Genomic DNA, 15,565 nt, shown 5'->3' with positions numbered 1-15,565 from the left:
TCAACTGTATTTTTATAACATTGCTACTTTTTCCTAGTATTTTCAAGGCTTTTTTTTTTAAAAAACAAATATGACTATTGTGCCTTTTTCCAAATGAAGACTTAAAAACGATGACAAAATATGTCATATTATTCCAGTAATATTACAAACCCCCACACACAAAAATTGCAAACCTTTATTTCCGTCAAATAACAAATGCTTTTTTTGAGAAAAAATAATGGAATATTCACATTATTATGACTGTCTAGAAAGTGGTCAAATGAGACTAAAAACATTTATTGACGGAATATTCAGCCTTTTTTTTCCTTATTTAAGTCATTGATGTGATTTTATGCTCATAAGATTATGACTTATTTTCTTGTATTAAGACAACTTTATTGACAAATTATTGAAAAAAAATCTTGCAGATTTATGACTTTTTAAAAACATAGCTATTGTTATAAAATTGTGACTTTAAAAAAAAAAAAAAAAAAAAAAAAAAAAAAACATAGACCGTATCGTTGACAAGAAATCCAACTGTTCTGGTCGTATTACAATTTTTAGTCTTAAAACTTTATTCTTGTAAACTTGTAAAACTGTTTCTTGAAAAAAAATTAATATATTCTTATATTATCTGGAGTTTTCCTCAAAAGTATAATAATATAATAATATATATAATATAATAATACGAGCACCGGTAAATACTTTTACAAAAACATTCTGCCATTTTTTAATATCAGTACTTTTTCCTTGGACAAAAAAAAAAGAATTGTCTTTCTTTCTTGTAAATGTACGACTTTTTAAGATAAAAACGACTATATTGTGTAATATTGTGACTCTTAAAAAAAAAAAAAAACATGACTTCATCGTCATAACAGGACAAGTATTAGTAGAAATGTATTGATTTTTTTTAAAATCCTAAAATTGTATTCTCATGAAATTGCAACTGCTTTATTTGAAACAATTGTTTTGAAAAAAACCCAAACTTGATTGTAATATTGTTATGATCTTTTGCTTAAAATAAAGCTGTAATAACATATGATGTGTGAACGCGTGATTGTTTACTTGTACAAAAATACTTTTGCGACATTTCTGTTTGAGCTTTTCCTGATGTGCAACATGTGCCTCGGATCACTACGGCTTAGGAAACGGCGGGGCCGACGCTCCGAACCACGTAGGCCGGGCCGGGCCGCTCGACCTTGAGCTGGCGGTCCAGCGGCGTGTTCCCATCGTGCCGCGGGGTCAGCAGCCGCTCCACGTACGCGTGAAGCCGCGGCGCCGCCACTTCCGTGTCGCCGCACAGAACGGCCTCCGCCAAGGCGTCGTGGATGAACACGTACTGCTCCTGAACGGGAAGGCGAGGTTAGCGGAGCTCTCGGTGCACGCAGACAAAGGAAGAATTGAGCCATGGATGCTAGGTGGATGTCGGCGCCATGTTGGATGTGGCAAAGTGGAAAAAAAGGGCGATTTCTCGAACTTTGGATGCCAAAATGTCCGAAATGAAGTGGGATGATTTGCAACATGTTTTGGGAAGACACGGAAGACATTTTTGGAGATATTGTGTTTTTCTCGTTTTTCCCGAACGCTAACACTCACTCGAGCCGTCTTTAGCGTTAACGCCGCTGGAGAGGCCCAGGAGCTGCGCTGAGGCGGCCGTTTTGCACCCATTATTTCTGAGATCTGAATGAAAATGTATGAATTTGCAAAACTGTCCTAAGTATTGCATGTCTTTACCGTGACTGTGATTTTCATCAAGACAAGAGCGTAATGGCTTGATTGAGTAGTTGGGATCATTTATGCACTCGTATCCGCAGAGTTGGAAGGGCAACGCGTGGAAATTGTTTTTATGTCTTTACCGTAAAATCACCCATATACACGTACTGTATGTGTCTATGTATATACAGTATGTCGATGTATGCGCGTATGCTTTCTATGTCTATGTAGAGTATTTGTCGTTGCGCCACCTGCGTCTGGACCAGGTAGTTCCTCTGCGTGCGAACGTGTCGCAGGAATCCGTCCACGTCCACGGCGTCCTCCTGCCTCATTTGCCTCAACATGCTGTCCAACACCAAGTACGTGCCCGTGCGACCCACGCCCGCGCTACACGTGCGCACGCACACGCGCACGCACACACACACACACACACACACACACAACCCTAGTCTCAAGGTTTAACCTTCAAGTCTCAAGTAACTCTCCTGTCTTATTCTTGAACTAGTCTCAAGTTTTAATCTTCAAATCTCAAGTAACTCTCATGTCTTAACCTTCAAGTCTAAAATCAATCTGAAGTTTTGATATTCAAGTCTCAAGTAAATGTCAAGTTTTAAGATTCAATTTGCAAGGAACTCTCAAGTCAACCTTCAACTCGTCTCAAGGTTTAACCTTCAAGTCTCAAGTAACTCTCATGTCTTATTCTTGAACTCGTCTCAAATCTTAATCTTCAAATCTCAAGTGACTCTCGTGTCTTAATCTTCAAGTCTAAAATCAATCGGAATTTTTAATCTGCAAGTCTCAAGTAAATCTCGAGTTTTAACGTTGTCGCGATCCGGAACCCGACCAAAGTGGAATACCTGCAGTGCACCACCACCGGGCCCGTGTTTGCCGTCCTGGCCCTTGAAGACTTGCGTATGAAGCTGACGAGCGGCAGGGCGTCTTCGGGTACGCCCATGTCGGGCCACTGGGTGTAGTGGTACTGCGTGACCTCTCGCTCCGGGCTGCGCCCCCTCTGAGAACCCTGCCACAGCGAGGCATCAAACACCAGGCGAGAAACATTCACCTTACGAAACCTGCGATTGACGTCCCGGCCGACGGACCTTCTTGACGTGCGTTTTGGTGACGGTGAAGGTCCGCTGAGTGTAGTGAGCCAGCTTTTGAACGCTCTTGAGCGCCACCACCAAGCCACCGTAGTCCTCACGCACGTCAGCGGGCCAGTACTGGTCGCACTTCCTCTGAGGACACCCAGATATCAAAAAACGCACTTGTTAGAGGTTAGGATGGGCCAAGTCAAGTCCTCAAGTCTTTAACTTCCAGTAACACGTAAGTCTCAAGTCTCGAGTCGAAACCTTCTAGTCTCAAGTAAATCTCAACTCTCAACTTTCAAGTCTCGAGAGAATCTCAAGTTTTAACCTTCTAGTCTAAAGTAAGTCTCAAGTGTTAATTTCTTCGTCTAAAAGGAAATCTTGAATCTTAACCTCCAACTCGTCTCAGACCTGAACCTTCCAGTCTCGCGCTAATCTCGTTTTACCTCGACGTCTCAATTAAATCGCAAGTCTCAACTTTCAAGCCTCAAGTAAGTTTCGAGTCTTAACCTTCAATTTCCGTCCCAAGTCAATTTGAAGTCTTCACTTTTTAGTCTTAACCTTTGTCTCAATTTGTAGTGTTTAAGCCGAGTAAGTCCCCAGCGTGGGTCCAGGAACCAAATGAACAGCCCGCTGTTGATCATAGCCCAAATAATTGTACAAGCCCAATTCCAATGAAGTTGGGACGTTGTGTTAAACATCAATAAAAACAGAATACAACGATTTGCAAATCATGTTCAACCTCGATTTCATTGCATACGCGACAAAGACAAGATTATTAATGTTCAAATTGTATTGTCTGTATTTACCGACATTGGTTTTCTGAAGTGTTCCTGAGCCCACGCGGTGAAATCCTTTGCACATCGATGTCGGTTTTCGACGCAGCGCCGCCTGAGGGATCGAAGGTCGCGGGCGTTCAATGTCGCTTTACGGCCTCGCCGCTTCCATGCAGCGATTTCTCCAGATTCTCGGAACCTTCTGATGATATTATGGACCGTAGATGATGAAATCCCTCAATTCCTTGCAATCGTACATTGAGGAACATTGTCCTTAAACTGTTGGAGATGTTGAACATGATTTGCAAATCATTGTATTCCGTTTTTATTGATGTTTAACTTCATTGGAATTGGGCTTGTACATTAACAACAATCAAGTCTGTCAAGTCATTGTACCTCAGGTCAATTCAAGTCCTGAGTCTTTAAGTGCTGAGTCCAAGCCGAGTCTCAAGTCTTTCAGTTTTCATCTGGTCATGCGGTCAAAACTTGGAGTCGAGTCCATGTGGCAACGGTCAGAGTGGCTATCTCTCTCTCTCTCTCTCTCTCTCTCTCTCTCTCTCTCTCTCTCTCTCTCTCTCTCTCTCTCTCTCTCTCTCTCTCTCTCTCGCCACTCACGCGTCCTTGCTCCAGCAGGTTGGTGATCATCACGACGATGCCCACGTTTTGCTCCCAGATCATCCGCCAGAAGTCGTCCGTGCTGGACTTGAGCGGACCCTGAGCCGCGATGTACGCGTGATGCATCTTGAAGCCCTTCGATAGAAATCTTACTCTCAACACTCCAACGCATTTGGGTGCCTCATTGGCTGCAGTGGAACTTGCAACTCCTCGATCAAAACCTTGACCTGGATTTTCTGCTTTCTTGGTTGACAAGGTGACACCTTGACAGCTGACTGACTTACTAACCGACCCACTTACCCATTAACCAACTCACTGACTTGCAAACTGTTTAACAAAAGAACGAACTAACCAACTAACTCATAAAGTGGCTACGCTGACTACCTAACTAACTTCTTACCTATCTACCTACCTTACCGACCAACTAACTACTGACCTAACTAACCGACTAACTTCCAGTTTACGAAGCAAGCCTCGCATTAGAAGAGTACAAGGAATCCAAAGTAAACTGTAAGGAAGACGCCGAAAGGTCGGTCGGCGTTGCGGATTTGACAGGAAGTCGGGTTTGGCGAAAACCCCGAGACCGCGACAGCAAAAGAGGAGCAAATTCGCACGTGCTCGAGTGTCTCACGTACGTCCACAAAGTTGGCGTTGATGTAATCTCCGGCGCGTCCGCCGCCGTCCTTGTCGGCCGCTGAGAGTCGCACTCGGCTGCGGTCGACTGAAACGCACGCAAAAAAAAAAAAAAACAACACCAAAAAAAACGCGTGGAAGGATGAGTACTTGACATTGTTGGATTCCGTTTGCAGTTCAGCTCCACATGTGAGGAGGCTGACTTGCAGACACTCAACTTTTCATTTGTGACACCTGACGACGACAAGACTCTTCGCAGATAATCCTTTTTCAAAAAGGAATCAAGTCCTTCGTCGGTTCGAGGCTGTGGCGCGATTGACGAAGGACAAAAGCTCCTGTCGCTATGGTAACTGTCGCACTCTCATGTGGAGCTGGCGGTTGCTGAAATGTCATTTTTAATTGCATTTTTCATTGAAATCAAATTGTACTTTTTTTTTTGCATTTACCCCCCCCCCACTCGTTGAAACATGGTATGCTGAATAATATTGCGTTCGTGGAAGAAGAAGGAAACAGATAGAACCCCGGTCCTCAGAACTGTGAGGCGGACGTGCTCACCGGTCATCCACCGTGCCTGAGAAATCTCATATAATTTGATTGAATTGAATTTCATGAAAAAATAAAAAAGGCTAGCATGTTTCACATGTATTTTGTAATGGACTTGGACTATACTATAATATATAATATCGACTATAATATCGTCACAATGTAGCTTAGCAGCACAATTCAAAGACCAGAATATCGTTTTTTTCCCAATGTTCTCATTGGATTTGAAATGAAACGCGAATCGGGCAATGTTGCCGTGTTTGCGGCACAACTCACAAGCGAGGATGTTGCTGTATCGGTTCTTGCTCTTGTTGTCGGGATGCTCGGACGTCTCCGAGGTCATCGCCACGTCCGCCGTGCTCGCCTGGACCTCCTTCAACGGGCACGCGGGCACACGCGCACTCTTCAGGTCGGAGCTTTCCGAAACCGCGTTAGCGCCATTGAACTGTCCATTCGTGTGAATGTGAACGTGAGGCTAGGCTAGGCTCGTTTCAACAACACAAACCACGACAAAAGTTGACGGCGACGACGACGCACAATCGAGAAAATCGAACTTTAGCAATAGGCCTGGCCGACGACAACGTTCGATCGATTCATTGGACTTGAATTGTCAGGATGATTGTTTAGTGGCTTTTGTACTTGAATACTTGAAAGTCCTATATCCCCCCCCCCCCACCCCCTCGGATGTGCACAGCTTCCGCTAACAACATGGCTGCCCAAACAGAAGAGCGCGTTCACAAAAGTAAAGTGAGTGTTGACCAACTTCGCCACTTGCTCCTTCAACTTTTCCGACGCGGAAAAGCGACCGGTAACTTGAATAGCGGTGACCTTTGACCGGAGGTATGTGCGGCGAAGCAGCAAATATATTTGCCTCGCCTGAAAAACGCTACTAAATATACAACTCTTTTACGACGTGTTCCCTCCCCCCCCCAACGGATCATACGACTTTTACGGAAAAATACAGCTTTTTATCGGCATTATGTGACTTTTAAAAAAATGCATTTTTCCAGAAATATCCAACTTTTTCAGAAAGATACAGAACAAATTCCGAACATAGAAAACTTATTTTCTTCTTTGGGAAATAGATGACTTCTACAGAAATATACAACTTATGTGCTAAAAAAAAAAAAGAATATTTGAACGCACCTCAAACTTGCGCTGAAATCCGCACGTTCGGTGAAGCTCGGCGACATGTTTGACGAAGTCTTTGACAGGAAGTGCGGCCTTTTCGTCTAGAAGGCAAACAGGAAGTGAAACGGCTTTTTGGGGGACGGCTATTTTGAGGACTTTGCAGCGGGATTACCGGACGTGAAAGCGGGCGTGGGGGCGACGCGGGGCGAGGCGCCTTCGTCCACGTAGAAATGCGCCGTCTGGAAACACATCCTGAAGCCAAAACAAGGACGTTTACGACGGGGCTCCTCAAACCTTTGACCTTTCACAATATCGTACATGACCGCAACGCCAATTAAACATAACTACCCGAAATGCCAAAGGAATCCAAAAGTTGCAAAAGCATGCGAAATTGCAATCTCAATGTGTGCCCCTTAACGCCGTTCAAATATTGCCTCTTCTCAAGGCAAAAAAAGAAGCTTGTATGAAAAACAATGGTCATCTTTACAAGAAGAGGCCGAGGGGAGCCCAGCTGGAGAAGGCCCGCATTAGGAAACACACGGGCGTCATCTCGCTGATTTTAGCCGCTAATCCTTCTCGAACGCGGCAGGAGCAAAAACATGTTAACATCGAACGTTAATCCCGTGACACGACTCCACGGGATCGGCTCGCCGCACAAAAAAAAAGACGCCTCTCGTCCAAAAATGGACATCGGGGATTAGCGCAACGCAGACCGCGTCCAAATGGCAAAGTGACCAACACTGCGCACACAAAATTCCACAGACTTTGATGGAAATGGACGACGTTGGAAGTTTTCCAGAAAGATTCATTTTGCTCAGAAATTTCGTTCTTCCTTACGATAGAAATTATTTTCAAAAAATTTAAAAATGGACTTTTTGGAATATATATATATATATATATTTATATATATATATATATGTTTATTAAAACAATATTTCTATTTTTTAAATATGCAAAAAGTTTCTGAAATACACGACTTTTACAGAAATATAAAAACCGCATTTTTTTCAGGCACAATACTGACAACACTTCAAATATTCTCTATTAATCACTTCAGTCGTTTAAAATTACAACCAGACAAGAAAATTAAACAAGGCAAAAAAAAAAAAAAAATGCAAGCAAACAACGTAATTTCTTTTCTAGTCTTTTAATCTCATGACATTTTTCATGCACTATATTTAGATTTTTTTTTGCCAATTAGCATGTTACATTTTCCTCTCACAAACGAACACGCGCGTTAGCGTTTAGCTGCCGGCGCCGTGCCTCACGTTACCGTCATTCATGTGTACCTTTGACCCCCAACGTACGTTCTTGTCAAAATGGTGAAATAAGTCAAATGTCTCATCAACACCGAACTTTACAAATCATTTGCGACTAAACGGAAGTCAATTCCTGCCGCTCGGCTTGAATTGGTCGGACACGAGGGCGGGATGATCGCGGGACGACCTCCGACCTCATCTGGAGGACGTCCTTTTGTAACCCCCCCCCCCCCCCCCCCCACCCACCAACTCCTGCATGATTAATCCTCGCACGATTAGCACGCGGATGCGCGTCAAACATGACCGACATATGTTGCCGCGCCAGATGAAAAATGTACAAAAACATGTCAGACATGATTGGATTGCACGAGTTGTTTATTTCACTGGCAATGCCCTTGCATTTATTATTATTATTATTGCTTTTCTATTGTTTTTACAGTCAGAGAATATGAAGAAAAAGATCAGATTTAAAGAAAAATACCTTTAGAAAGTAATTGAACGTAAAGCGCAGCTCTTAAGGCATCTTCATTCAAGACGGGTTATATTTTACCCCCCCCCAGAAATATACAATGTATAGATATATACAACTTTTCCCCCAAAAATATTTTTTTTTCCCCTGTATTTTGTTTTACAAATTTGACATACTTTTTTTGGGGAAATGTATAGGGCAAATATGCTGGTTTTTTATCTTTTCTTTTATTTTTTATGAAAATCTCAAACTTTTTTTCTTGAAAATATACAGAACTTTTATTTTATTTTTTTGTTTTTTGGGCAATATACGACTTTCTTTGGAAAATCGCTTATCATCGTAAACTTATCCTATCTATGTTCGAGCGAGAGGCGTGGTACACCCGGAACCGGTCGCCGGCCAATCGCGGGCCGCATCGAAACAAAACAATCATTCGTTGCGACTACGGGCAATTTGGAGTCTTGGGAGTCTACTCTCCCCCCCCCCCCCCCATTTTCGGACATTTTGCTGACAATCCATCTGGATTAAGAAACGTGTTTAACATGTGGAAACACGAAGAACTCATGTTTCTCAGGTTTGATCCGATTTGGAAAAAAAAAAAAGGGCGGGGTTTAATCCACCTCTTGATTTTGATTGCACATTTGTCAGCGACCCGGATGTCAAAGGTGACAGACACGTAAAAGTCCATCCAACGCGTTCACACGCACTTGATATGTTTCTATAAAACGCCGTCAGATCGTTTGTTGCGTGAAAATAATCAGGAAACGCGCTGTAAAATGTCAAATGGGAGCGTCCAAGCAAAAACGCTCACCTCCAGTAGAGAAGGATGCCGATGAGGAGCGCGAGTCCGAGGGCGGTGAGCGCGGAGATGACGGCCAGCGGGACCGCCGCCTTCCTCTGGCCGACCCTTAGGGTTCCCACGCGGGACTCGTGGCTGCTGTCGCTCACGTCTGCCGCACACACATACGCACGCCGTCGTCACGATCAAACTGCACGGGATGACTCGTCACCCGCGTGGAATGGATGGAGATGCCCCTAACCCCTGACCCCTAACCCCTAACCTCCTTCCTTCCTTACTTCCCACGGAGGAAACACAAGTTGGTCCAAACGCTGTTGTCTTCATTTGCAAGTGCGAACGCATGACAGCGACGGCGAAGAAGAAGAAAGGCCAGGAAGAACAGCGAGAAGATGAAGAAGGCCTGCCTGCCTGCCTGCCAAACACCATGTTTTTTTTTTTTTTTTTACATTTGATTGGTTATACTTGAAACCTGAGGCAAACTTGTGCCTGCCTGTCGCTTAGAATGGACAGTGAAGACAAATAACTCAGACTAATTGATGAAAAACAGCCGGCAACATTTGGAGGACAACACAAAGTGATGTGCTGCCCCCTGGTGGCCACAACGGGCAAATCGGAGTTGGATATTGCTGTGCGTTTGCTTTGGCCTGTTAGTTATATACTATATTAGTTACGAGTAGTTAGAGTGTTTTTTCTTTGTTTGTTTGTTCTTTTTGCTACCCAACTCCCGCAACGGTGTTCTGCGCTTGTATAGGCTGCAATTGAATGTATGATGTCCTCCTGGATATAGCTTTCCTTGCTCCTTTTGGGTTTCTGATGATGTGCGTTTGCATTATACTTTCTTTTGATGTGGGATACATTTTTGTTATGATGCAGTATTTTACGTATATAGTTTTGATATACCGTATAGTCTATGCTGTTGTTGAATATAGTATTAGCTGTTTTATTTTTGCTGTTGTATATAGTTTATAGTTTGTTTTGATGTTGAATATTAGTTTTTTTTTTGGATGTGTAGTGTATAGTTTTTGTAATTTTTGTTGTTGTATACATAGTTTGTGTACCTATCTATGAAATGCTGCTCAACGGCTTTTCATCGCTGTGCCACAATGGCAATAAAGACTATTTATTCAATTAGATTCTAGTTGGAGTTCGCCGGTACTGCGGTAAGTCCGCTCGTCTCAAATGCACGTTGGGAAACAGATGAACGACGGAAGTTTCTGCCTTCGCATACGCGAAGACTTTGATTGGCGGTCGTCACCGCGGCGTCACTCGTCGGGCGGGATTTTTTTTTTTGCCGCCGGTGCGGGCGTGGTTACCTGCCACTGGATACGCCACTTTCTCCGATTCCCGCTGCGTTCGCTCGGGAATGCTGAAGTCTGAGGAGGTGTCGTTGTCGTAAAGGTTCTCGGCCTGACCCGAACCGCTCTCCTCGGGGGGCGTGGGCGAGGGGACCGCGGATCCCCTTGGCGGGGCGGTTCCCGCTCGCCCAGATCCGGCCGCGCTCCCGCTCTCGCTGTCAAAATAAAACGCCGAGGAGCGGTCGCCCGAATCCTCGGGCGTCTGTCCAGATTCCAAAGTGGTGGAAGGGGGCTCCGTGGAATGAGGAAGTGTGTTCTCGCCGGAGGCCGACACCCGGACGCCGTCCCGCTCCTGATCTACATCGGAACCCGAAACGCCATTACTGTGGTCTGCGGAGGAGGGCGTCACGGGGACGGAAGGCAGCGATGGCGCCGACGCGGGCTCAGATGTGGCGGCTGCAACAGAAAGGGGCGGCGCACTGTAAGTGGCCGACTGGAAGCGGGGCGCTGGTGAAGAGGGCGAGTGCATAATCACCAGGCCACCAGAGGCCGCCCCAGAAAAAGAACTAACGAGGACACCCAAAGAGCTCACGAGGAGATCGACACCGGCGCCTGAGATGGAGGCCGCGGCCCCGAGCGGGACGCCGGGCGAGACGTGGGGCCTGGACGCCGACGGCTCCAGGGAGCAACCGCATATGCCGTCCAGGAAGCCGTCAGCACTGTCCTCCGAAAGGAACGAATCGGGTGTACTTCCTGTCCCATAACCCAAAAGCTCGACTTCGTTAGGAAACGACGGCGTCGGACCCGGAGTGGCGGCGGACTGCGGGAAGTCACTAGAAAGGACAACCGACAGCCGCAAGGTGGGGCTGAGGGGCAGCGACACCTCCGACGGCGACGCCCCCCATTCCAACACCTCGGCGGGCTCACCCGAAGCGAAAGATGCCAAGTCATCGGCAAAAGAGAGGGCGGGGCGAGGGAGCGGGATGGTGCCGGCATGCGGGTCGGAAACCAGGGTGGGGCTGAGGGCCAGCGAGACTTCAGGGAGGGACGCCCCCCATTCCGGCACCTCGGCGGCGTCACCCGAAGAGGAAGACGGCAAGTCGTTTGCGAAAGAGAGGGGGGGGCGAGAGGTGGGAGAAGCAGGGATTTGGCGAGGCAGCACGGCGGTGTCCAGGGTGGAGGAAAGGGGAAGCTCATGCAAGCGGGCGGAGGGGACGGGGCCGGGGACGGGGGGGAGGTCCGTGACGTCATACTGCAGGGAAGAGGGAAAGGAAGAAGGGGGGACGACAGAGAGGCGCTCACCCTTTGAGAGCGGTGGCGTGGTCTGCAAAAGAACGCCGTTCTGCCACAGCGAAGTCTTTGTGGCTGAGAAATGAGGCATGCTGGGAGTTATAGGCCCTCGTGGAGGAGATTCAGGAGGGGGCTCACCCTGGACCCGTACCACATCGTCATCATGGACTCCGCTTGCGTCGTCAGTTTGTGGTGTGGTAAGACCTGCGTACGGGTCGATGAGGACGGACGATGGCGTGATGATGTGGTCTCTAAGATGGGTCAGGTTCGTGGTCATGTTCTTAGTTCTGGTCGCGGTTGCAGTCTTGTTTAGGGTTGTGGTAGCTGGCCCGATCATGATCGTGGTCGTGTTCAGTGGCCTGCTTGTGGTTTTGTTTATTGGCGAGGTCATGGTCGTGTTCTTGTTTGCTGTTGTGTTTGTAGCCACTGCCGTTGTCACGTTCATGGTTCTGGTCTTGATCGTTGTCCTGGTCACGGATGTTGTTTTGTGCATGGGTGGGGTCATTGGGACGTTTGTGGTGATGTTCTTGTTTGCAGTTGGGTCTGCAGTCATTGCAGTTGTCGTATTCATAGTTGTGATCTTGTTCGTTGGCCTGGTCACAGGTCGGGGTTCCGGTCTTTTCTGGGGTCGTGTATGTAGTCGTTTCCACTGTCTTTGTCATTGCAGTTGTTTTGTTTGCAGTTGTGTTTGGAGTCATTGCAGTTGTCATATTCATGGTTGTGGTGTCGGTCAATGGCCGCGTCACGGTCATGTTTGCGATCGTGTTTGTAGCCATTGTCGTGGTCCTGTTCATGGCCTTGCTTGTAGTCATGGTCTGGTTCACGGTCACGGTCATTGGTCTGGTCATGGTCTTGTTCGTGGTTGAGGTTGTTGTGGTGCCACCACTGGGTACACCTTTACCCCCCTTCATCCAAACATTGCTTCCTGTCGGCGTTGTCGCAGTCAGGTCCACTTGAATGCTTTCTGAGGACTTTGGACCGACCCCGCCGGAGTGATCGCTTGTGTTTGCGTACAAAGGAGTCGTAGATGGGAACCTGGTGGTGACCTCTGCGACGGTAGTTGACTGTGTCTTGGTGGCTCCGATGCCATTTTGTGGCCGGCGGCGAGGTGGTCCCGAAGTCGAGGTTGCAAGCGATTTTGTCGGGATCCGCGCCTGATCGTCATCTTCCGTTTGCACAGATTCATTCGAGAATGTCTCCGGTGGGTAGTTCGCCTCCTAGTGGTAGGAAATCATATTGAATAGTTAGGACGGTAAGTGAAGATTTTTATGGTTGGTATGTTTTAAATTCACTAGAGCGAAATAGATTTGCTAGATTTAGCTAGTCTACTAGTTTAACCATGAATCCCCTTGAGGGATTGTTAATCAGTAGGATAAACAAAAGAAACCAATATTGTTATTGATTTGTTTATAATATGAAATAAAGAGTCTCTGTGAAATAATATGCTGCCCCCTATTGGCCTGGGGAGTAAAATCAGTTGTTGCTTTAAGTCACACAAAAGTGAAATAGAACATTTCTTACCTCAGTAGTCAAATTCATTTGAATCTGGGATCAGGCTATTTTCTAGAACAAGAGCACATATTTGGAAAAAAAAAATGAGTTGAAACAAATAAATAAAGAAAGAAATAAATGCATACGATTTACTCCACTTTATGAAATTCATATTTCTCCAAACACAAGTGAGGCAGCAAAGACAAACTGATGAGAACGTTTCGGAGAAGAAGGGAAACGCAACAAAAGTGATCCACAAACGTTGAATTTTGGCAACGGGACTCTTGTTGACTGTTGAAGATGTTTCATCTTAAATTCAAACGGCTTTTTCAGTCTGGAATTTTAGGTTTACAGTATGTCATGTTCACGCGACCGCCCACCAGACACATCGTTAGCGGAATTAGCTAACCTCTAAAATCAAGAAGTGAAGAAGATGTTTGTGAAAAGGGCCGAGCGTCTCCGACAATCAACAAGAACGAGAACAAAATCTACACGAGTGTGAATAACTGTGAATGAATCAAGTGACAGCAGGAAAGTGAAGAAGGAAAGTTGAGACATTGCCATGCTAAAACGTTGCAACATCATCATGCCAGGATTTCCCAATCACGGGAGAGAAAAACACAACAAAAGCGCATTTGCAGTAAATCGTTTTCCGTTTCGTCCTCCTCGACGGGCTGGCCTAACGGTTGAACTCCACCCCCATCTGCCGCCACGGAGGCGTAAAACAAACGCAAAAAAAAACAAAAAAAAAGGGGGCGTTGTCTGCAAATGCGACGGGGGCACACGGTGGGCGGAAGGGGGCGGAGCTTGCCTCTTACCTGTCACGTGTCGCGGATGAAACTGCTTCGTGAAGCGTGAGGTGAGCTTTACAAATGTAACATTGGGGGGCGGGGTGGGGGGGAATGACGCTTTTGGACGTATTCGACTAACAAAGAAATACCTGTCAAGTGTCTAAGTCCAGTCAGTGCTTCTGGCTCCGCGAAATAATTATTAGTAGTTATGTCGGATCATTTAAAAAAGTACAAACCGACACTATGGGAACCAGGCGCCAAAAAAAAAATAATAATAATAATAAAATACAATAAATCATATACTTCTGCCAAACTTAACCTGTATTATCACAGGAATACATTTTTTTTTTAAGTTGAGGACAAAAGTATTTTTTTTAAACTTGTATCTTATGTCGTTTTGTTTTGAGAATAAAGTTGTCTTATATAGAATAAAAGCGTAATATGGCAAGAATAAAGTTGCATTTCTGAAATCCCTTGCTTAAAATATGAATCTCCCCCCTTGTTTAACTAATGTCATATTACAACTTTATTTGAGAAAAATGATGTATTCCGAAATATTTGTTGTTGTAAAGATTCCTGCTTTTTCTTGAAAAAAAAACCCTTTTATTTTCCTAACATCATTACAACATTTGTTTACGTTTAAAACTTCGGCGGATTACCCGCTGGTAGTTATGTCTAATCGGCGTGAGGATTTTGAGTTTGAGAAACCCTGGTCTCAATGATTTATAATAGAATAATTCGTAGAGATTTTATTCATTGATTTTCCGTAGCGCTTCTCGTCACGCAGATGTGCTCGTCGTGATTTTAGAATCGTTTGAATTCATTGCCATTGTCTTTTTTTTCATCTTTAAACAAAATCATATTGATTCATTAGAAAGCAAAGATGTGTGCCATTGGTTTAAAATTCAATATAATGCATCATTTTTGTTTGTGTATGAGGGGAAAAAAAAGTGTGTACAATATCAGATTGAAATAGTATGCGTTTGATAATATGCTGCCCCCTATTGGTCTGGGGTGTGAAAGCAATGTTCCAAGAAGGTGCTTTTAATGTTGTGTTACTGTTTGAATTCAAGGAGGAATACAAAGTGTTTGTGTTACACACAAAGCTAAATGCTAACGTTGGTCTTACTGTGAGTAGCACAAGAAAAAAGATGGCGACACAGGAACAACAACAAGCATTTCGGATGAAGACGATGAAGAAGAACAAGAAAAAGCCGTGAAGACGAGTGAAGAAACAGAAAGTCGACATTGAGAATGAAAGTGGAGGGTAGGGATGAAAAGATATCAAAACAATCACATATGATGAGCGACAAGGAGAATTTAAAGACATGAGTAACGAGTGTGGTACCTTGACTTACGAGTACCCCGACGTATGAAACCAGTCTATCTCTTTTTTTGGTTTGATGATGTTTTTAGACAACACAAAGCAATTTCCTCAGGTCTGACCGAATTCCCAAGAGGAAGCAGAGTCTAGAGTTCTCCTAGTCGCCGAGGTGTTTAAAAAGCTCCTCGGTGGCAGGGTCCCGGCGCTGGATGAAATCCGTCCGGAGGTCCCGTAGGCGCTGGATGTCGTGGGGCTGTCCTGGCCGACACGCCTCCGCCGCATCGCGTGGACATCGGGGACCGTGCCTCTGGATTGGCAGACTGGGGTGGTGGACCCCCTATATAAGAAAGGAGACCGGAGAGTGTGTTCACA

General features: G+C 45.3%; 1 protein-coding gene across 1 annotated transcript in view; it reads right to left on the bottom strand.

Moving 5' to 3' along the window:
- LOC133402551 (receptor-type tyrosine-protein phosphatase zeta-like) overlaps positions 1-15,565 on the bottom strand; it is a 50,269-nt gene that overhangs the window by 4,665 nt on the left and 30,039 nt on the right. The window contains 13 exon segments of the mRNA XM_061676457.1: positions 1,178-1,324; positions 1,944-2,079; positions 2,550-2,713; positions 2,793-2,927; positions 4,169-4,303; positions 4,804-4,889; positions 5,621-5,717; positions 6,491-6,576; positions 6,648-6,727; positions 9,015-9,153; positions 10,316-12,178; positions 12,180-12,804; positions 13,113-13,150. Of these exon segments, the coding sequence (XP_061532441.1) occupies positions 1,178-1,324; positions 1,944-2,079; positions 2,550-2,713; positions 2,793-2,927; positions 4,169-4,303; positions 4,804-4,889; positions 5,621-5,717; positions 6,491-6,576; positions 6,648-6,727; positions 9,015-9,153; positions 10,316-12,178; positions 12,180-12,804; positions 13,113-13,150 (3,731 nt within the window).

Source organism: Phycodurus eques, chromosome 5 (assembly GCF_024500275.1).
Source record: "Phycodurus eques isolate BA_2022a chromosome 5, UOR_Pequ_1.1, whole genome shotgun sequence".
Lineage (NCBI taxonomy): Eukaryota > Metazoa > Chordata > Actinopteri > Syngnathiformes > Syngnathidae > Phycodurus > Phycodurus eques.
This window is presented reverse-complemented; position numbering and strand designations above follow the sequence as displayed.